A 24,337-nucleotide genomic window follows, 5' to 3' on the forward strand; every position below is an offset into this window, starting at 1 on the left:
AAGATGTCTAGAGTGTACTCCTGCCTGAGGAAGATCTAGCTCGATTGCTGACAAATCTCAAGTCCCAGAAATTAATGCATTCTAGGTCTGATACCCTTCACCTCAAATTCTGATTCTAGGTCTGACTTGCAACTTGCAATCAGTCTCTCTGCAATTGTCCGAAGAGATAGTCCACATGCAACACCAACATGAGGGGCTTAGATCCAACCAACAATAAGTATAGGTTTGGATCTGCCACACTCTGGGTGAATCCTATGTAATCCTAGCATACCAGGCCTTGTGTGCCTGTTTGAGTCCATACATGGCTTTCTTAGTCCTGCATACATGGGTCTCTTTGTCACCGACCTCAAACCCTTGTGGCTGCTTGATGTAGACGTCTTCCTCAATGGAATCATTGAGGAATGCGATCTTCACATCCATTTGATTGATGCTCCATCCCATCTCAGATGCTATTGAAAGAACTACTCCAATAGAGGAGTATCTGGCTACGGGAGCAAAATCTCTTTGTAGTCTACTCCCTCTTTCTTAGAGATCCTGCAAGCCACAAATCTGGCCTTGTATTTCTCCACATTGCCATCTGTTGCATGCTTTACCTTGTAAAGTCACTTGGAAATCACAACTGACTTCCCCCTTGGTCTCAGCACAATCTCCCAGACATCATTCTTCATGGAGTTGTGCTCCTCCACCATGGCATCTCTTCACAGCTGCTGGTTAGCTGCTTCCTCAAAGGTAGAGGGCTCCAAGTCTATGATGTCGGTCATCAAATCCATGTACGTTAGAAACTTTCACAGAGGTCTGCTTTCCCTGAAAGTGCTCCTGGGAGGCTGAACATGCTCCTGAGCATCTCACAAGGTTTGCTTCACCCACCTAGGCGTCTTGACTAATGTTGAAGGAGTTGACTGCTCCTCTTGCATCGAAAGCTGACTATATAAGCTATTGGAAGTCTCTGCTTTCAACTCCTCCTTTGGTTCCTCCTCCTGAGGCCCCTCTGCAGCTATTGGTAGGTCCCGAGATTTCCTAGATGGCAAGTTCTCCGCAAACTTGACATCTCGGCTCAACACTGTCTTTTGCTAACATGTTAGGAAGACTCTATAAGCCTTTGAATCCTCGCTATTTCCCACCAAGATGACCCTCTCACTTGAGGGCTGTAAGTTTGTCCTCTTTTTTGAAGGGATGTGGATGTAGACAGGACAACCAAATATCCTGAGATGTCCTATCTCTGGCTTCTTCCCTATGAATGCTTCCTCCAGTGTCTTACATCTAAAATCTGGTTTGGGCTCCTGTTACGCAAATACACGAATGTGTTACATGCCTCGACCCACAGAAACATTGGAAAACTATGATCACGGATCATAGCCTTCACCTCACGAATGATAAACCAATTCTTCTTCTCTGCAACCCTATTTTGCTGCAAGTTGTAGGCCATTGTCTTCTCCCTCTTGATGCATGCCTCCTTGCGGAAATCTATGAACTCATTAGAGGTGTATTCACCCCCGTTGTGTGTTCTCAGCACCTTGATCTTCCTTCCTGCCATGTTTACCACTTGAGCTTTGAAAGCTTTGAAATGACTGAAGACCTCTCCCCTGGTCTTCATGAAGTAGACCTTGGCTTTCCTAGAGTAGTCATCAATGAAGGTCACATAGTAAGATGCACCGTTTACTGAAGATACTGATGTAGGCCCTGCTGAATCAGAATGGATCAAATCCAAAATGACTTTGGATCGAGTCTCGCTGCTAGGGAAAGATGCCTTAACATTCTTGCCAAGTGCACACCCTTTGCACATCACCTGTTGGTCCAGACTGAAGTTTGGAAGCCTAGTGACCATTCGTCTCAGTAATGGTAGAGCTCTGTGATGGAGATGTCGCATTCTCTTGTGCCAAAGCTTGCACATGCTTTCACTGGTGTGCTCTAGTGCCTAAGCATGTTGACCCTGAAGTCTACACAAGTTCCCCTCTTGGACTACAATCCTCACTGCAGTTTGTGGATTGGCTCCCTCTGGGCAGATGGGCACTTGCGCCCTTTGGAAGTTAACCTTATAACTTTTGTCCTCTAAGACTGAGATGGACAAAAGATTCTTCTTTAGGCCAGGTACATAGAGTACCTCCTGTGCATCAAAGGACCCTCTTGATTCAAGATGGAACTAAATTGTTGCTTGTCCCTTCACTGCATACCTGGCATCATTACCAAGCTCAATATGGATGCCTAAGTTGACCTTTGCAAAACGACTGGAAGGCGCCATTGTCCAAGTACCAGACGCTTCTAGCAATGGTGTTGGTAGAAAGTCAAGACACAAGTGAAAGGTCACTCTCCAACTTGGAATCAAATTCGCTCAGCTGTGTCTCTGCTGTTCGTGCAATTGTCTACGACTTCCCCTTTCTCTTCTTCATTTTTGGACACTGAGAAGCAAAGTGGCTGTTCTTATGGCAGATATAACATTTGATCTTGCTCATATCTCTCTTCTACTCGTATTGCTGTCCCTCTCGCTGACTATCACCCTTCTTGATGGAAACTTTCCGTTTGGTCTTCTTCATCTTGCTGAGTAGTGCTAAGTTTTCATCAGCTGCTCCTCCTCCTTGCTTGCTGGTCCTGGACTCTTTACAAGTCTCCCCTTGGATGCAGTCATCCCAAAGTCTCTCCTAATTGGGAAGATATTCCCGAGCTGGTCACGGATCTGTGTGATCTTCATAAGTAGCTGGTCACGTTGTCAGAGGGGTTCATTCTGCACTCTCTGAGCTTAGTTTTGAGAATCATTTTCCGACTCATGTTATCACTTTGAAAATGCGATACTAAGGCATCAAACATCTCCTTAGATCTGGTTTTTTCTCTTAGAGCTAGAGCTCTGATACCATGTTAAAATACTCTAAAACCAATTATCTAAGCAAAAGAATCAGATCTAGTTACTTGCTGGTAATATTAACTTTTGCATGCAGCAAAAAATGAGAAAAGCAATCACAGTACACAAATATTTTTGCCCTTCTAGATCAGTTCATCATTCAAATCTTCAAAACCTACAAGAGCTTCCTTACAGGGAAAAATAGCTCTGAGAATTAATCAAACGGACAACAATTTTGAAAATTACAGTTTGCATGAAAATCGAGGCAACGTGCTCTGAAATCTGTACGAACGATGGTACGACCTACTTTGTTGGTGTTAATTTTTCACGGTCTTCTTAACTGATAATTACTTCTGCTGATGTTCATTTAAATTTATTTGAATTCACATTTATCATTAAGCAATTACAAGGAAGATCATCAACAGTAGAATAAGAATGATAGTAAGAGATAGCTGCACAAGAGAGACAAAGCATTTTACCATGGGAAAACCCACAAGGGGGAAAAACCCAGCAACCCTTTTCTTAGAGAAATCATTCAGTTCAACAGAGATACATCTAGTCATAAAGTCAAACTGACTAGTAGAACCTGGTCAAATTGCCCAGAAATAGATCTGCCCATAGTTCGACCCTCTGCCCAAGATACACGTCTGGTCTTTTGCTCAAGAACTTCGTTTGCCTCAAAGATTTGGTTTGCTCATCAATTGACTATTTTCTGTCACAGAGATTACAGTCTTCCTTGGATTTCGTCTCTCTATCTTGCCTCAGATTTCGTCCTGCTTCCTTGCCTCAGATGATCCGAATTGCATCTGAACAAATGATAATTGAGTTGCCCTTTTGGAGGAGGTCGAAGCTTCTATTTATACTTGTCTATGACGCCGAATGGGTTTGTCCAAGAGGGAGGTCGAAGCTTCTATTTATACTTGTCTATGACGCCGGATGGGTTTGTCCAAGAGGGCAGACAAACCTCGACTTTTGGAGGGCCGTCTTTACAATTTTGAGGCAAATACAATATAATTTGAAAATTCAATTTTCGCTCTTTATGAGGTCAACATGAAGAACATGTTGCATATTAATTATTTCAAGGGCTAACCAATAAGGTGACGTCAAGAGCATGTCTTATATCTTCATCATATATTTCAAGGGTTAAAATGTTAATTATATAGACTGACCATAGCTACAAAATTTAACAATCCCTCTTAGCTAGGGAGGTATTCGTAATGACTATCCAAATATTCTCATGTTGACATATTTCTCTAGAAAAGGTTATCAACATCAACATCATCCAATTACCATAATCTGGTCAACAATTGTGACACATGGTAAAACAAGTTACCATAGTTCGGTCAACAATTGTGACACATGGTAAATCAATAGCATCAATAGGTTACCATAATTTGGTCAACAACTGTGACACATGGTAAACCAATAACATCAACAAGTTACCATAATTCTGGTTGGTACCTTTGACCTATGGTGCATCCTCACCATAATCTTGGTCGATACTCTCGACACATGGTACATCATTTAACATCAACTAGTCACCATAATTTTGGTCTATCTAACATATGGTATATAGACTAGTCTTGGTCATGGTTTTTAAAATAGCTTGGTTCAACTCAGGGTTTGCCTGGTCAACCGGTCAACTGGCCCGGTCAATTGCTCTGACTCGGCCCTTGATTCAGTTTCGAGCCTTGGAAGCCTATTCTAAGGTCAAATTATAGTCACACGTGCGAGAAAGAGAGGGTCTATCTTCTGTCATAGCGGCCCTCTACCACAGTCACATATCTCATTGTTTGGGCTAGAAACATAGGCCTATATGGCCCTCTCACTCAAGTGAAGAGGAAGCTCACTCAAGCGAAGAAGAGAGGACATTCCCCTAAGGAATCCGCTCACACGTGTGAAGAAATAGGGCTGCATTGCTGTCATATCAGGCCTGCAACTATATCGAAGAAAGAGCTCGGTTGGGCAAAGAGAGGAGCTACTCCTCATATGTGAAAGAGTCCACTAAGGATAAAGGAGCAATATCTCTTCTAGAATTAATATGAGTTGCAGGAAGAAGAACGAATTCTCGGAAGGAGGACGAAGTGCTGGAAGGAGGAGTACGAAGTGCCGGAATAAGAAGGACAAAGACTTGACTTGTGCTTGGAGCATATTCTTGTCAAGGGTCTAGGGTTTGGCATTTATCAATAGAAGCTTCAATAAGAGAAATTTGAGAGAGGGTTTTCCTCTCTAAGAGAGAGAGGTTTTGCCCTGGCAGAGAGGCAACATCTTGTGTTCGTCTTTTGTATTTTTGGTAGCAGTTTGATGAAGTAAGAAGAATATGCACTAATAATAAGAAGAAGATCAAGCTAACAAGAAAAGTGAAAGTGCTTCACAAATTGTTATCATTGCTAGAAGAATCCTATCATAACTATTTGCCCTAGATTCTTCAACAACTGCCACCTTGAGGCTTTGTGGATTTTTGTTATGACTTGTTGCTAGAAATGTATCTTCTTTGCCCTTTTCCATCTGTAGATACATTTATGGTGTCATGTAAAAGGTTTGTCTATGGGCAGTGCCAGAATTTGAATGAGCTCATTTTATCTAATTCAAGGAGAGACCCATTCTTCAGTTTCTTTGTTGATGCCTGGAATTCAGAAAGGAAGAATTATCATACATAAGAAAGGGATGAACCAAGGCTGCATAGGAGAGACATGATATCTGTTTGGTTGGAAACAGAACTGGTACAAAATGGTCCTGTAAAACCTCAGCCTAAACAGCAGAGCGGTACATTATTGCAAATATGAAGTGGCATATTAAGTCTCTGATTCCTCAGTACCTCAGACCTGTCCAAGGGGAGTTTGTGCCCAGGGTATTGAAGAAAAGGACCTCAGGACAGAACTCAAAGAAAATCATTTGCAGCCTGTTGTAACTCTTATTATAGTAAACATAACGAAAAGTTTATGCAATGGTTGCCTTATAGGAGAACAACTCTGTAAATCTGTATTAATGGTGGCAAAGGAACATATATGCAACCTGTGTCAACTGCAGATGTGGCTCAGGATTCTGTTGCAGAAGTGTTCCAGAATTTGTTGGTGTAGTATATCAGACGCCATTGAAAGTGATATCAGAACTGTTATGTGAAGAATTTCAACCCCCACTCTGGTTATCAGTTTTCCTTATCACTCCATGCATTTAGTTTTAAATCCAAGGATGATAAAAAATTTTGAAATCTAGAAATGACAATATTTTCTGGAAAACACAAATTTAGAGATTTCACAACTGTTGAAATTGCAGAAATAAAACACAGCAAAATTATGACAGCCACACACAGAAAATAACAGTGATTTTTGGTCAATGTGACCCTGGAAAAACCTCCTACAACTCTTGGGGAAAACCAGTTTGAGAGCTCTTCTTTATTTCTGAAAATGCTTTTACAGAGAAACTGAAATACACAGTAAAAATTTCAGCAACCACAAATTACAACTTATCTCGATTTCTGTACTTGAACTCTGCCTCAAAAATCGTGACAATCAGCAAACAGCCAAAACATGAATTTTCCAGCGATAAAACAGCATTAAATGTTGTATGACCTGCCTCGAAAAACGTGCGTGAAACCTGCTGTATAGACTGTATGGATTTCAGCAGTACGTCTACCTTGAAAATCATGCCCAAAAACTGCCCTCGAAATTCGTGCCCTTGTTGATGTCCCTCTTCCTTGATTTCTGTTGCTTTCTCTTGTTGTACGGTTTTCCCTTGGGATATGTGCCAATAAATGTTGCTGCACAGATTTGCTGAAATGTCTTCTTGCTGCTCTCCTTCACTTCCTCACTGCTCAGAAATTTTCTCATTGCTCTCTCTTCTCTTTCTCTCAAATGCTCATGAAAGAATTAATTGATCTTTTCTTCTCTTCTCTTTTTACTCTCTAAGTGACCTTTTGGGTTACCCTAAGATCTAATGGCTGAGATTCATTTAGATCTAGGGATGAGAATAAATGTGCATTTATTTCTCACTTTATATTTTTAACTCACCCACTTAAATAAAGACCCACTTAAGTATGGGGGATTTACGCAGTGCATTATATTAGATATCATTTTTGGGATTCAACTGCGTTAAGTAAGTCATTCAAACGTATGACCATTTCCATAGTCACTTTTTCACTTTCTAATTCTTCATTGACTTTAATAAAGTCACTTTTAAATTAGATTGTAACTTTACCACTTATAAAGTAACTTTTAAATTAGAATGTAACTTTTCCACTTATAAAGTCACTTTTAAATTAAATTGACTTTACCACTTATAAAGTCACTTTTAAATTAAATTGAATTGATTTTACCACTTATAAAGTCACTTCTAAATTAAATTAAATTGATTTTACCATTTATAAAGTCACTTTTAAATTAATTTGGACACTTTTCCTTAGGCCAAAGATCAAAGCCGTAAGGAACCACTTGTCTTCTGGTACCCAAATTTAACATTATGAGGCACCAAACTTCGAAAGAAAGTGCTGAAATGTGAATGGGATTGGAAGAAATCTGAGAAAACCAGAGATGGGCAAAGTATCATCATGGTTCATGAATATGTTAGTAGTGTGGTCATTCAAAGCATGCAGATTGTATGGTTACTATCTTTTGTGAGAGGAGTTTGAAATTTCATTGACTTATTTTTGTGTGTATGTTCGAGTAGGAGGTGATCAATTGCATACATGAAAATCCTTAATGAAAAATCCTTATCCCTAACTCCAAAGGTTGAGCACTATTCATTTTTGTGCAAGGCATTTGGAATACAAACAAACATTTGGAATACTGTTCATTCCCTTGCTAGGCATTTTGTTATGCAAATGTCGATTCCAGCTTTGAGAAGAATGTGAAACGACTGAGTAGACCACCTTCTCATATCAAATCCCTGAATTGGAAAACAGACAGACAATGAGGTATATATAAAGGTGGATTTTTGGAATGCAGGACTGTAAGTTGATTGAAGTGTGCGAGACCTAGTTCGTGAACTACTTGGCAAAGAGAGGAAGAGGAAGAAGATCAGAAGTGAAACAAAATTGAGGAAGAGGAGCAGAGGAGATAAGCAGCTGTAAAGGAGGCAGAGACAGAGTATAGAGCAGAGACAAAGAGGAGGTTTTCAGAATTAAAGACCAGGTGAGCCACCAATTTAAAACTTTCATGTATCAGGGGAATAGATTGGAGCCTGTAAGGAGTGGGTGCTCCAAGTAAGTTCTAGCTTGCAGAAAAAAAGAGAGGTTGAAGCCTCCTATAGGTGGGTGCCTACAAAAGTTGATGTAAAAAGCGAGTGGGTGCTCGCATATCTTGCAAATCGGTGCTTGTATACTGGTTGGTGCCAATACATTGTAAAAGAAGATTGACAAGAAGAATAACTAAAAATGTTTGGTGGTTTTTGTCCTAGAAGGGTTTCCACCTAAAATTCCTGGTGTTCATGTGTCATGATTGTGCGTTGCTTATGTAGTTTGAGTTTGCATTTTCATGTATTTACTATTGTGTTTTTGATTTGCTGCTCATATGTTTTGTTGGTTAATTAATGGATAAGTTAATTGCTTAATGAGAAGTAAAAAATGGTTAATGATGATCAAATCAATGTTATACTAATTCACTTCCCCTATCAATATAACCAAGTTTCCAACATAATCATCATGGATTGTGCATTTTTCTGATTTTTGAGTTGAGGCTCTTAGAGGGTTTTAAGATCCCTTTTTTGTTTTGTTTTGTTTTTATGTTGTCTGATTGGTTTTGGGTGTGAAAGATTCCACACTAGCCAATCCTCTCTTTCTACTATGTTTAGCATGATTTGAGGCATCATTCATCTGTTTGTGGTAATCAAGGGTTTCTGAGGTAGTAAATATGTGGCAGCGAGGTTCTGTAGCATTCGTTGAGCATCGAAGGATTGTTTGGGGCAGCGTAGGCTAGTTCAAGGTTTTGCTGGAGCAGCGGCTCACCCCCGTGACATTTTCTAAGGGGGTCCTGTGGCAACATGTTAATTCTAGGGCTTGATTTGGGAGTGGATCACCCTTGTAACATTATCAAAGGTTATCTAAGGCAATACCTTAATTCAAAAGCACTAACTGAGCAACAAAATATCCCTGAGGCCCTACACGAGGCAGCAACCCAGGCCCTGCAGCAACCCATCTTGGAGGTACATTCTTGTGACAACACATTAGTTCTAAGGTTAATATTTGGCAGCGAAGTTCCCTGGGCTAGATTTGAGGCAACGAGGGGATTTTAAGGCTCAACTATGACAAGAAAATCACCCTTGAAGGATCACGTTGTGACAACGAGGGTTTGAATAGACCCCATTGTGGCTGCGAGTTACTCGTGGGGGATTCCTTATGTTAGTGACATACCATTAAGGTGAAATCTATGGAGGCGAAATACTCTTTGAGGCCCTCTTGATGACTGTGGACCCTACATGAGCAATTATTTGGCAGCTGATTATCTCTATGACAACAAAACCATTCCTAAGGCCAGGTTTATGGCAGCGAGTGTCCCCGAGGTTTGTTTGTAGCCTCAAACGTCTCTAGTGGCAAGGCAAAGTCCGATTGAATTGGTTGTGGTAATAAAAAGGCAACAAACTCTGGTTGATTACTGAGGCTGGTTGTAAGGACATAACAATAGTAATAGAATTTAGGACAATATAGTTTACTAGCAATTGTTTATTTTTTATTTATTTATTTTATATTTTATAATTTGTTTATTTATTTATTATTATTATTTTTTAATTTATTTTTAATGGTGTCGTTCAGGGACACCCGCGGTCACTGGGTGGCCACTATGTCCACGGAAATATCTGAGCTTGATCAAGGGTATCAAGCTCCACGGCTAATAGCTAGGCCTAACCCCAAGGGCTTTGGGGAGAATTGACCCTGTGACCTCCCGAACGGCGAGGCACTTATTTGACTAGTTGAGCTAACCCTTGGGGCTTAAACTAACTTTAGTATTGGAAGGATTGTAGGTTTCCAACCCATTATGTATTGTTGGATTGGCTTCATGTGTATGAGTTGCTGACGAAATTAAATATTGGTTACACTGTTTATTGCATTCAATATTATCTCCGTTTGTAAAAATTGAGAGATCATTGTGATACTTAGTTAGAAAAGAAATCTTGTCATGTGCTCTTTTCAACCCTAAGGGTAAGGGTATGGCCTTAGACTTTTTCTCACCTCACCTTTCCTGTGTAGGTTGACTGACTCCATGAACGTTTTGCCTAGCTCTCATTTTAAACCATGGTGTACATCCATGAGATGGACCATTTCTTAGACCTTGAATATTCTTTGGAAAACATCCTTAAGGAATTTATTGGTCCCCTCATAGTAGTAGATGAGTTAGATCGGGAGCCATCCCCGTCCTCTTCCCACTCTACTTCATGCCTTAGCATATTTTCAAAATAATAATGTATCGCTGACATGGTTTTGATCTCTTTGATCTTGTAGGTTTGTATCTGCACTGCATTTTGCATTTTCTGTAGAGTAATTAGTTCTTTTCCTCTTCTTTTATTAGATTAGCGGTAGGAGTTGCCTTCACATTCACTAGTTATTTATACATTTGTTATGAATAAATATATAGGAAATAATGTAAAATAATGTAAATGATAATAATTATAAATAATGATTAGTTAATTAGTAATTAGGTTGAAGTGTCATGTCTAAATGAGACATGAATCTCCATGAAGAGACACCTGCTTGGTACATAAGCAAGCCTTTCATTCTCATTTTATCATCATTCTCATTCAGAGATTTTAAAATATAATATTTGTATCCTCATGGATATCTTTATATTCCAAGTCTTTTGCAGTAATTAATCCGTAGAAGGAACTTTGTTCGCTTCAACATTGTACTTTTTAGTCCCATTGACAACATTTGTGGTCACTAGTTGGGAATTAGTAAAGTTATCTTGTCTACAATATCTTCTTGAAATCTTCTTTCGAATTTCTCCACAATAGCCTCATTGGATTCTCTCTATCCATCGTGGAAATATGCTGAGAGGACAGAGTTAGCCAAGGGTGCCATGGGAACAACATTCTTCTAACGCGACATGTGTTGATTTTTTGTGTAGCATTGAGAGGTATTCTCGCATACCTAATTCAGCCTAGAAGAATTATGAAAATTTAAATTAAAAAAAGGAATTTTGAATGACAAGTTGGCCTAGAAAAGTCAAGTCAGCCTAGGAGGGTGAAAGGACGTGTCCCTTGGGTTATTTTACCCCCATTTGACAAGTATATATAGATGATGTGACATCTCATTTTCTCAACCAGGCAAGAGTAAGTCTTCTCTCTCTTTATCTATTCTTTCTATTCTTCTTGGGGGCCACACATGTGAAAAGAGGACAAATTTGACCAGTTTCTAGAGGCTGCACATGTGAGATGTTGACTAAGTCTGACCGCAGCAAGTTGACCAAGTTTATCATTTGTCTGATCAAGCTATTTGAGTGGGCGTTGACTGCAGAACAGGAGTTTGATCACAGAATAGGGCAGAGTTGATTGTAGGTTTGATCACAGGGACGAGTCTGGCCAGGTCTAAGTTTGATTGCAGATTTGACTTTTGGCTGGTTTTACCTGCGTTGACTTGCCAGAGTTTTGACCAGGTTTGACTGATATTTGACTTGGATTATTGGCACAAATTTCTAGACAAATTGTTGATTTGTAAACCTTGCTGAAGAATAATTTCTCCTAAAAAAATTCGCTGCGTTTTCTCCCAAGGTTTGGTCTTCCAGGGTAAAAATATTCTCTCAGTTGTGCATGGCTGTCTTTCTATGATCTTTACTGTTTCTGCTGCATTTACTGTTGATATTTTCTGAAGTGTAATTGCTCAATGATATCAATGGCATAAGAATACTGTGTGAAAATCATTAGGAAGTAATTATTTGGCAGAAATTAGTATTCTACTGTGCATCTTGTAGAAAAATTCAAGAATATGTATACTAGGTTTAGGGAACATTTAGTGCATATTGGAAAATGTGGTGTTGATCCTTGTAAAGGCAACTGTAAAGATGCCACTAAATTCTGTAATGTACAAAGGGAGTAGGAAAGGGTTGATGCTTTGGCATCGAAGAATACAATCTCTTGGTCACACCCTATTGTCTGATGATTATGAAGAGGAATAATTTCCATTTGATGACGAGGCTTTTAGTAATGAGTATGTGCTGTCAAAATCATAAAAAATAACATTCCAACTCGATAGTGTAAGAAACTAAAAATGGTGGCCTAAGGGAAGGGAAGGTGTTGATCTTGCAAAAGTAAGTTTTTTTACTTGCATGTGACATATCTTTCAATGTAGCCCACTCCACATTTTTTGGACAAATGGCTTGTGCAGGTAAGGCTCTTGTTATGTGAAGTTTTGAATTTTGTTGATCAACAAGGAGAAAGCATATGTGGAAGGTAAGCCCAACGGAAGATCTGAGAAAGCATATGTGGAAGGTAAGCCCGACGGAAGATCTGGAGATTGATAGTATAAATGTGATAATAATTATGGAGTTCACTTTATATCATACTAGGGAATTGTACTACCACAATAAGGCGTTCCTTTATATTTTACTTTTAAGCACTGTAGTCTTAGTAATATCCTTTTGAATGATGCTTAGAAGATTAGCAAAACATGCTTATAGCATGACGATTCAGGCAACATAATATCAAAATGTAATAAAACTAAGCTTAGTGGCAAATGCAGATGTAAAGGGTAGTGAAAATTATTTCAATTTTATTAAATCTCAATATGTTTCTATTCCCTTTATATCCTCTTTTTCCATCACTCTCATTTTTATTATGTTTATGATTCTATTATATATGCTTTTTGATCCTCAGATTACATAGTTTCTGAAAAAGAAACTTACTGACCGGTGGAGGCCCTGGTTCTTGGGACTACTTGGTATAGCAACATTTTGTCATCCTTTGCATGCAGTTTGCATATAATGCATTTTGTTGTCAGTTTTATCGATTGTTGAAGTATTGCCCAAGTATATGGCTATACAAGATCAAACTTACCGAAATATCCACTGCAATGCTAGTCTTGATGGCTTCCTGGAAGGGAAATGCAGCATGAACAAATTATGTCTGATCTGCTTATTTTGTGGGCAAAGGTTTCATCTGTGACCTACTTGCATGCGGTAAAATATTACTTGTGAGTTGAGTTCTCCATTTGCACAGCACCAAGTTTTGAGTCTTGACTAAAGAGCAGGCAAGGATTTCTTGTCAGAATCCATTGGGAATAATTTTAACTCTTGGAAAGTCTCTCATGCTTCTAGAACCGAGAATGCCATAGTAAATGCCATCCTTTGTTTGTTTTCTGATAGCAAGATGCTGCAAAATTTGGGGTCCCCTTTGTGAGTATACTTAAGCTCTAGTCACTGTGTTCGTTAAATGTTAAGGATTCAAAAGTCGACATATATTATGATCCAATGTATAAATTTGATTATATTTGGTGAATAAATTTAAGTCCAAAAAGGAGAGAAAATAAAAATTAAAACAAAATGTTATAAATATAAATTATAATCTTGTCACAAGTTTATACATTTTAGTTTATAAGCATAATTTTTTAATTTGGAATATTTTGAATCGTGTATTTTCTCAAACTTGATGGTGAATTTTGTCATATCTTTCTTCGCTGACATTCTTTTCAAAGTTTCCTGTTACATGAATTTGATCACAAATTGATAAGCAATAAAGACAACACTATTTCTTTTGAGAGCTAAAAAATATTGATTGTTATATTTGCTTGAAATTAATCACTTAATATTCTGTTACATTATCATGCAGTCTTCGAGGCAAGGAACAAATGCAACAAATGCTATGTTACATTGTACAAGAGCCACCAGAGGGTGCAGAAAGTAAGCGAGCTTTCAGGTAATAGTTTTCATGGTACACGTTGTTGATTTTACAATCTTTATCATATTAAATATGTTAAATCTCCTAATACCAGCGCAGATTTATTTTCTTGCAACAATTATTTATTCCCACAAATTTATTTTATTATACAAATAAATTCTGAGTTGTTGAAAAATCAAATCCCTCATTTTAAATTCTAGAAATTTATATGCAGCAGAAAAAAAAAACAGAGAGATCAATCACACATTACAACAGTTAAACACCCACAACAATTCTCCATTAATTAATCTAAGGAAAATTATGGTTTTGACCCATAGAGAAAGTAGAAGGAAATATGCATTGACTAGAAGATGTAATTGGGCCCCACTGGAAGATTTCTGCGTTAGGAATTTCAGCCTAGTTAGCCTTTGAAGAAATTTGGCTTGGAGAATTTCGGCCAACCTCTCACCTTCCCCTTGAACAACCTCTGTGCCTCAGGAAATTCGGCTCTAGTGAATCGGCCTCTCCAACAATTCAACCTCCTTTTCGTGTCAGCAATTTTGCCCTGCAATCTCCAACAATTTGGTCTCGTGGAAATGCTCTCAAATCAACCTACAATCTTCCTTTTTCTCCTTAGTTTAGATGAGCCTCTCGCTCTGGAGAAATCCTTCTCCCATTCTTGGGAAAATTGCTTTCCCAAAAATGTAATAGCTACCTCTCTCTCTTGTTGTTGTTGGGGATCAACGATTGAGATCATTTATAAGTCACTCAAATAATTTCGTTATTTGTCCTTAGAATTTGACTTAATAGTACACAATAATTATTTGACTTTAATTTTTGTATTTTTCTTTTATTTAGAGTTAGGAAAGAAGATGTAAATCACTTACCCCATCAAGCAAGCACCTAAAAAGGCAATAAATCATCTCCTACATGCTAAGACACCAAGCCTAGGGAGAAGACTTTCCAAAGCCGCCACAAGCTTCGGCACACCCTCCTAGCAAGGGATTTTCCACTGCCCCCTACTTGTCTCAGTACTTCACAAATTTCCCTTTCACTAGAGGCTTAGTGAGAATATCTGCCTTCTGCTCCTCTATGGAAATGTACTACAATCTCACAACACCTCTTTGGACTTTGTCTCTGATGAAGTGATATTTGATCTCAATATGCTTGGACTAATCATGAAACATAGGATTCTTAGAGAGCTTAATGCAACTGTGATTGTCACCATGAGTCATTGTTGGTCCCATCTCCAAACAAAATAATCTTGCAAGCATGTTGCGAAGCGATTTTGCCTTACAACTCGAGACACTCACTGCCATGTACTCTGCCCCTGTTGAACTAAGTGTCAATGACTGTTGTTTTTGCTGTACAATGAGATCATGACTGATCCCAAGCTAAAACAAAATCCATAGGTGGATTTTCCCTCCACAACCCTCCCTGCCCAGTTAGAGTCTTTGTACCCATGCAACTCTACTCCAACTCGAACACATTTGAGCCCAATGTCCACTGTACCTTGCATGTACCTCAACACATGCTTTGCTGCCACCCAATGAACTTGTCTTGGCTCCACCATGAATTGTTTGAGTGTGTTAATAACAAAATAGATATCCAATCTAGTGTTGACCAGATACATCAAGGAACCTATTAGTTGCCTATACACTATGGGATCCACCAACTCGCCCTCAGAAGCACTTGACTTCTTCAAGTTAGTGATCATCGGTGTAGATGAGGCCTACAATCCTCCATCCTAAACTCCCTCGATCTCAACTGCGTACTTGCCCGCCCTTAGGAAAATCTCTCCTGGTTGTTGTCACACCTCCAATCCCAAAAAGTAATGCATTAAGTCGATGTCCTTCATCTTGAACATTGAATCAAGATCCTCCTTGCGCATTCATATGAGCTTATTTGGTCCCGTCAAGAAAAGATCATCAACGTAAAGTCCCAAGATGAGCGGCTCATCTTCGACCAGTAAATAGTACAATTTGGAGTCTGTGTCATTCTTGGTGAAGCCCAAACCAAGAAGATATCTATTGATCCTGGTGTACCATTCATGTGTAGCGTGCTTTATCCCATAAAGGGCCTTCTTCAACCTGCGTACATGAGACTCTCTCCCATGCACCATAAAGCCGTGAGGATGCTCGATACACACCTCCTCCTCAATCAACCCATTGAGGAAATCAATCTTCACATCTATTTAATGCATCCTCCACCCCATCTCTGAAGCAATGGACATGACTGCTTATCTAGCAACAGGTGTGAATGTATCCTCATCAATGTTATCAAAATCAGATCAGAACCAGTGATAAGTGCGAATGTCTCCTCATCAATGTTATCAGAATTGAACCAGAACTGGTTGGTCCGACCGATTTGGGCCCAAAACGATCTGGTTAGGGCTTCGAAACCAGAATATTGATTTTGTAACGGAATCGGCTGGTTCGGTACCGAACTAGCCTATTTCACTGAACCTACCGGTTTAGGACCAGTTCTGTGCAGTCTGTACCTGTGTTGGCCAACATAAAAAATCGTTTTTTTTAGTTCCTTTTTTACCCCGGTTGGTTGGTCCACTTCTAATTCTCCCCTAGGCTAGCCTAATATTCAAGCCTATGGCCCTAGTATTGCTATGCAATTCATGGTAATGCTAAATTCTTAAAGTAAAAGTGACATTCTTCTTTATCTTTCATTTTCATCCTTCTACTTAAGTTTTTAACATTACGATGAAATGACTCAAGATGTTTGAGAGTGGTTGCAACCTCATTGGATTTCAAATGGGGAAAGTAGAATTTTAGATTTCTCTCAAAATCCAGCAGACTTAACAGTTTTTCAGGATTTTAAGATTGGGGGGATTGCAATGTTTCTATTTGATTTTGCCATGTACGAGGGTATGGAACTAGTATTTAATGAAGAGCACCAACCCCTCTGTACTCTGAAGTTAGTGGCATTGGTTGTCGAACTCCTCTATCATTACTCTACTTAAAATGTACCCATCACTCAAACAAAATCTTGACATGACATGCTATGTTTTTTCTATCTTATTTTAATGCTTATAGGGTTATACTGATGACTAAGATCCCAATATAGGCAATGATTTTGATGATATGTAGGCATTTGTTGTAGATTGATTATTTTGGATGCTAGAGGCCATCTAGAGCCTATTTATTGATGTATTTTCTGTTCAGAGATGGATTGCACTCGATGCTATTTTGGTTATGTGCACCCTTACATGCTATATAAATGAGAACTTTTTCTTATTTGTATATAAATGGTTTGGATTCATATGGTTGCACATGTATAAATATGTTTTTCTTTAAAATTTGAATATTAAATGTGTTTTTGGTCCACAGTTTTTTTGGATTGGTTATATTACTAGTTTCGGTCCGATTCTGATCGAATCCTTGTCCACAAGGTTTTTTGGTTCGATCATTGATTCAGTTTTGATAACATTGCTCCTCATAGTCCACTCCCTCTTGCTAGGAGAACTCTCTTGCCACAAATCTCACTTTGTACTTCTCGACATTTTCATTAGCTGCATGTCTGGTCTTGTAGTTCCATCCAGAAGTGACCACTGATTTTCCCTTTGGCCTCGCCACCATGTACCACACATCATTCCTCATGATGGAGCTATACCCTCCACCATGGCATCCTTACAGACTTGCAAATCTGCAGCCTCCTCAAAAGTAGAAGGCTCAGACATACTGATGTTGCTCAACAAGGCCATGTAACTAGAAAATATCGCTTATGGTCTGCTTTGTTTGATGGTGCTTCTGGCAGCCTCCACATGCTTCTCAGCATCCCTCAAGGTTTGTTCGGCCCATCTCGGCCTCCTCCTAGTAGAGCTCAAAGGAACATCTCATTCCTCCTCCAGATCTATAGGATGTGTCCCTACTCAACCTTAGAAGCTTCTTGCTCCTGATCCTCTACACCTGTTGACTCTCCCTCACGAGACCTCCTAAAGTTCTTGCCCTCCTCAAATATGACATCCTAACTGACGATAGCTTTCCTTTGTCTTGGAATGTAGACTCAGTAGGTCTTTGAGACCTCATTGTAGCCCACAAATATGCCCCTTTCTGACAAGGGCTCCAACTTAGTCCTTTTCTCTATAGGAGTGTGAACATAAACTGCATTGCTAAAGATGCTAGATGACTTACCTCTGGCTTCACTTCTGTGAACATCTCCTTAGGAGTCATATCCTTTAACACTCTATGAGGACTGGTTCTATGTAGATACAGAACTAAATTGTAGGTATGCGCCCACAAAACTATAGTCAATTCCTGGTCATAAATCTTTGCCCTTGTTGCCTCCATTATGGTCTTGTTTTTCCTCTCGGAAATCCCATTCTCTTGAGGATTATAAGGTATCGTGAGCTCCTTCTTGCTCCCTGCTGCCTTGCAAAAATCTTGAAACTCTTTGGAGGTATACTTGCCCCCATTATCTGATCTCTGGTTCAATGGTTCTCCACTTGTCCATGTCTGGTTCTCCACAAGATTTTTAAACTTGTGAAACTGATCGAAGACCTCAACTTTGCTTTTCAAGAAGTAGATCCAAGTCATCTTGGAAAAATCCTCTATGCATGTCGCAAAGTATAATGATACTGTGTATGATTCCACTGACATAGAACCACAAATGTTTGAATTTACCAAGTCCAATATTCCCTTGGACCTGGTCTCACTGTGAGAAAACACTGCCTGCTTGCCAAATGTGCATCCCTTGTGCACTCCCTCTTGCTCCACCTTGATTTCTTGAAAACCTGTAGCTGCTTCTCCGTAACATAGGAAGAACCATGTAGTGTAGGTGTCCTATCCTGCTATGCCAAAGCTTGCTCTGACTATCACTCTCATGTACGAGAGCCTTCTCTAGCTATCCTCTCAACATATAGGGATTCTTCTCCATTCTTACAGTTACTTGCCTCTTGTTGACCTCTAGTCCTCTATACTCCATGGCTGAAATTGGTAGGAGATTTTTCTCCAACTCGATATAAACAACACTTCATTCACCTCCATGATACCTCCTAAGTCCATCTAAAACTCAATGGTACCAATGGCCTCTACTGCATACTTGGCATTATCACCAAGCTCTACATGTATATCTCTAGGCTCCTTGGTCATGTTGGTGAAATTGTCTCAAGATATCATCTTGTGATGAGATGATCCACTATCCACAAACCCGACACCAAACACGACGTTTCTAGAAAGGCATGACACCAGGGCTAAGTTCTCAAACTTTTCATCCAGTTCGTCCATTTGTGCAATGACCGTGTTTCCCTTGCCCTTCTTCTTATTTGGACATGCAAAGCATATGAATTTGCTCATGTACTTCCCCTTTTTGCCTTGTGAAGATCCACCTCCACTTTGGTTTTGCTTGGCCTTACCTTTGCCCTTTTTTCTTGTGCAGCAAGAGCAAGCTCATCTTCCTCCTCACCATTCCTTTGTTGTCATACAGTTAATGAATTCTCCTAGATTTCCTTCTAGATGAAATTATCCCACAATCGGCTCCAATAAGAAAGTTGTCACCCAGCTAGGATCCAATCCACAAGGTGGTCCAATGCTTGGCTCATCCTTTCTGAGCCACTTTTACTAGCTTCAAATTGTTCACAACTTATCCCACAATTAAAAGTTCATCAGTAGTCTGCTGGATCCTTGTGAGGTAAGATGTTAGAATCTCTGATTTGTTCATCTTGATGCTGTTTAATGTTTCTCATTGGACCATCTTCTGCATACTTGGCATTATCACCAAGCTCTACATGTATATCTCTAGGCTCGTTGGTCACGTTGGTGAAATTGTCTCAAGATATCATTTTGTGATGAGATGATCCACTATCCACAAACTAGACACCTCTCGTGGCGTTTCCAGAAAGGCATGACACCAAGGCTAAGCTCTCAAAATTTTCATCCAATTTGTCCATTTGTGTAATGCCTGTCTCTCCCTTGCCCTTCTTCTTATTTGGACATGCAAAGCATATGAATTTGCTCATGTTCTTCTCCTTTTTACCTTGTGAAGACCCACCTCCACTTTGGTTTTGCTTGGCCTTACCTTTGCCCTTTTTCCCTGTGCAGCAAGAGCAAGCTCATCTTCCTCCTCACCATTCCTTTGTTGTCGTACGGTTAATGAATTCTCCTAGATTTCCTTCTAGATGAAATTATCCCACAATCGGCTCCAATAAGAAAGTTGTCACCCAGCTAGGATCCAATCCACAAGGTGGTCCAATGCTTGGCGCATCCTTTCTGAGCCACTTTTACTAGCTTCAAATTGTTCACAACTTATCGCACAACTAAAAGTTCATCACTAGTCTGTTGGATCCTTGTGAGGTAAGATGTTACAATCTCTAATTTGTTCATCTTGACGCTGTTTAATGTTTCTCATTGCACCATCTTCCTGTTTTCGTTTATGCTTTGATAAAGAATGGTTAGGGCTACCCACATTTGATGTGCTGTGTCATTCCCTGTTATGTGATGAATTATATGATCCATCACACCATCCACTATTATACCCATTGCTTTCACATCCTTCTGATTGTGCTGGATTGCTTGGTTTGGATTTGAAGGAACTTGGATCTTGTAATGAATAGGGTTTGTATATGCATCGAAATATTCAAAATATTTGGGATATGTAAGTATCCATTATAAGACAAGCAATATCTATATAGAAATGTTTGAATGTACAAGAGATATGAGATGATATGATTACAACTGAGGGCCCTGCTTATATACTAGGCAAGGTGCCCCTTCATGAATAGTCATGTCCTTTGGGACATATCTGTTCAATAACTAATTACTATTTAATTAATCATGATTATTATTTATATTATTATATTCATAACATTGCTTTCCTCTTCAAAAAGGCTTTGTCTTCAAAGCTTATTGTTGATAAGGCGTGCCATCTGTTTCTTTGTCCTATAATCTCTTCACATCTTCCAGAATTCTTCGTGTTGTCATCTTCGATGATATAAGGTGATAGGATACTCTGAGTGATAAACAAAATTGTTGAATTGAGAAGGGATCTGACCATGCTAAATCAATCTTCTGTGGAGTCTTGCAGTTACTGGAAACTTGAGATGAATTGTTATCACAAGACTAGATTATGGTGACATCGATATTATTTGGAGTGTAAGTCACTTGTTTCAGGTCTAAGTGATATGGATTTGCAGACTGGTTGAGATGTCTCCTTTTATAATTTGTGTGTCGATAAGGAGTTCTTGTGATTTTATTTCCCCTTAACTTGTTTGTGGCATTTTCTTAGTTTACTTGAGGTATCTGATTTTCTTTTGGTATAGAAGTCGCCTGGTTAATCGTTGAATCTTCACTTGAAATCTCTGTTATTTCAGCTGCAATATTTGAATATGTTTTTAGTTAAACTGGTTTGTCATCTTCTTGAGTTGTGATATATAATGGGTTGGTATTCGTTCCTTTTTCTTCAATTTCTGGTGAACTTCCATTGAGTTTCTTCTCGAGAGCTTCATTTTCTTGTTCTAATCTGTGTTTCATTGCTTTACACTCCTTGACTTGTGTAAGTAGTTTCCAACAATGGTCTTTTAAATGAGAAATTTCTTTGTTTTTGTTGGAGATTGTTGAAGAATGTAACTAGCTTCGGTTTTCATAATTGTACTTATCAAACACAATTTTTTATTATTAAAGAAAATGACTTATTGAAGCATGGGTTTCATGCTTGGGTCAAAGTTTTCTATTACAAAGCCTCTATTTTAGGCTTCTAGGTTTTGTATTGAGTCATTAGGGTCATTGTCATTTTTATTAAATCCTTCTTGGGCTTTTATATCATGTAAAAAGAATTATTTTTGAGTTGAAAAGGTAATTTGGCACCTCCACACCAAGTCGGCCCTGTCCCCATGAAGTTACCCTACATTAGGGAAATTCGATTCAACAGAAAGGCTATATAAGAAGAGGCACTTCGACCTATTTGTCACATTCACTCAACAAGTTCGATCTACAAGCAAGAGAGGTAGAAAAAGAGTGCGAAATAGCTTGAAGAGGAAGAAGTTTGCCAGAAAGATCTAAATTGAGTTTTTGGGCTATCTATTTGTCACACGTGCAAAGTTTCTAGGAAAATTGCAGGGCCAAAATTTTGTCTCTACTGTAGGTCCAAAATCCTGAAGCTGGGGGCCGAAAACTTGAAGTTGGGGGAGCTGGAACTTTGGGGTGAAGCTGCTCCAGTGAAGCTGGTACTTGGAGACTTTGAGAAGAACATTGCAGGAAGGAAGTGCTGACTTGGTGGTTGGAGGAGGTCTTTGTCTAGGTCTAAAAAGTCTGGAAGTGTCTCATCTTGATTTGAATCTACTGAAGGAAGAGTTCTTGATTGGGTTTTCCCCTTATAGGGGTCTTGCCCTGGCTGAGTGCCTACATCTTCTGGCTCTTGTTTTTGTGATCTTCATACACACATAATTTGGTAATTGCTTGATAAAAGATAAACTAATTAAGAAGGAAAGAAAGCCAACAAAATTCACAAGTTATTATCAAGAAAGAGGAATCAAACCCTAAATTCTACTAGCCTTGATTTCTCAACATGGTTTCAGAGCTAAGGTCGAAGAAAGTTCGAGATCACTTTGTTGGCTTGGAAGAAAAGGTTTCTCCCTCTATGACAAGTTACTTGAAGACAAGATTCAATATCATAAGAATTGCAGGAAGCTGGATTGGGAGAATCATCTACAACCTATCTAACAAAGTCAGGAGCTAAGGATTCCTCGCTGCACTTATTGGTACTCTTGATGATGACAATGCATGGATCATTGATAGTGGAGCATCAAGACATATCATGGGAGAAACTGGACAACTTCATATTCAATCAAAGGAACCATCATCTCATGCAGTGGAACCAGGAGACAACAACAATTATGTAGTCAGGGGCCTTGGATCTACATATTGAAGATGGAAAGTGAAGCAAAGCTACACCTCAACAATATACTCTGTGTCCCAGGTTTGAAAAAGAATTTACTTACAATTTCTTGTTTAGAAGATAAAGAGATAGGGTTCCCTTTGTAGATGGCAAAGTTTTGGGAAAAGATTCAAGTATTGAAAAGGCAAAAGTTATTGGAGTTTGTGAAGGAAGGGTATATAGAGTTATAAAACCATCTCCTCAAGCCCTAATTCACATGGAGATCAACCCTATAGAACTATGGCATAAAAGATATGGGCATATTCATTACAAGATAAAGGGCATCCCCAACATCAAGGAAGATCGTGAAGGAGTATGTAAGGGATGTGCTTTGGGAAAGAATACAAGGAAACCTTTTACAAGTAGTGATACAAGGTCTAAGGAAATATTAGACCTCATTGATTTCGATGTGTGTGGGCCAATATCTAACAAATCACTTGGAGGCCATATTTATTATGTGACCTTCATTGATGATCATTCTAGAAAGACACAACTCTACCTTCTCAAGACAAAGGACGAAATATTTGAAAAGTTCAAGGAATTTAGATTTGAAGTGGAGACCTTAACCGAAAGAAAGATAAAGACTTTGAGATCCGACAATGGTGGGGAATACACTTCAAAAGAACTAATTGCATATTGTAAAGAAGCAGGCATTAAGAGGGAGCTCATTGTTCCCTACAATCCCGAGCAGAATGGAGTTGTAGAAAGGAAAAATAGAACAATTGAAGAATGTATTCAAACTATGATATTTGATCAAGATCTACCAAATTTTTTGTGGGGAGAAGCAACCATGACAACAATATATGTACAAAATTGAAGTCCTCATAGAATCCTTGATAATACGACACCGAAAGAAGCATTCACAAGGAAGAAGCGATGTGTGGACCATCTCCGAATCTTTGGGTGTCCCGCATACATCCATGTTCCAAAAGACAAGCGAAAGAAATTAGATTCTACAAGCATAAAAGGGATCTTCATTGGCTACAGTCTTTCTTCTAAAGCATATAGAATCTACATCAAGGAAGGAAGACAAATTGAAGTGAGCAAGTATGTTATATTCAATGAAAATCATGCCTACAAAAGATCCAAGGATATTCCAATCAATTCCGATGACGAAGATATACCACCATTTGAAGAAGAAGAACATCATGATAAGACTACTACAAACCAAGAAGAAGAAGGAGGACCAAGTGAGCCTATTCAACCTGTAATTATTTCCAAAACACGAAAGAGGCCAAATTGGATAAAAGCTACACTTGAAGATGCCGAAGGACATGGAGCTACCAAAGGAACTTTTAGAGAAAGCAAAAGACCAAAGAGATATTTAGGATATGCAACATATATGACAAAATTGATAGAAGCTAAACCAACTACATTTGAAGAAGCTGCTCATCAAGAAGAATGGAAGAAGGCAATGCAAGAAGAATATCAATCCATTATGAAGAATGGGGTTTGGGGAATTGTTCCTAGACCTAGTGATAAATCGGTTGTCACCTCAAAATGGATCTTCAACCCCAGCTTCAGGAAAAGCAGGTAGTTGCAGCTTCAACAGAGGTGGAAGAGTTCACTTCCGGATTTGACACAAAGTGGTGAGTCTAGCCACTCGTGTCACACCTTTTGATGTGTGGTTTGTACATAGTGGAGCATCTTGCCATATGACTAGAGTGAGAGAGCACTTCACAAGTCTCACAAAAGATGATATTGACTTGGAGATTATGCTTGGGGATAACTCCAAGGTCAGAGCAAAAGTTGTGGGGACAATATCATTTCAGAGGGATTCATTACCTCCTCTGCAAGTGACATATGTTCTTTATGTTCCAGCACTGA

The 24,337-nt window shown here is 39.0% G+C and overlaps 1 protein-coding gene across 2 annotated transcripts in view; it reads left to right on the forward strand.

Moving 5' to 3' along the window:
* The window catches only part of LOC149198647 (uncharacterized), a 313,246-nt gene that overhangs the window by 32,957 nt on the left and 255,952 nt on the right, over window positions 1-24,337 (forward strand). For both annotated transcript variants that reach the window (XM_089402093.1, XM_089402094.1), the window contains exon 3: window positions 13,583-13,669. In XM_089402093.1, coding sequence (XP_089258219.1) covers window positions 13,583-13,669 — 87 coding nt within the window. The remainder of the gene's footprint in view (window positions 1-13,582; window positions 13,670-24,337) is intronic.

The sequence above is a fragment of the Pinus tabuliformis genome, chromosome 2_1, assembly GCF_031772625.1.
Source record: "Pinus tabuliformis cultivar Carrire ecotype Pingquan chromosome 2_1, CPIR1, whole genome shotgun sequence".
NCBI lineage: Eukaryota > Viridiplantae > Streptophyta > Pinopsida > Pinales > Pinaceae > Pinus > Pinus tabuliformis.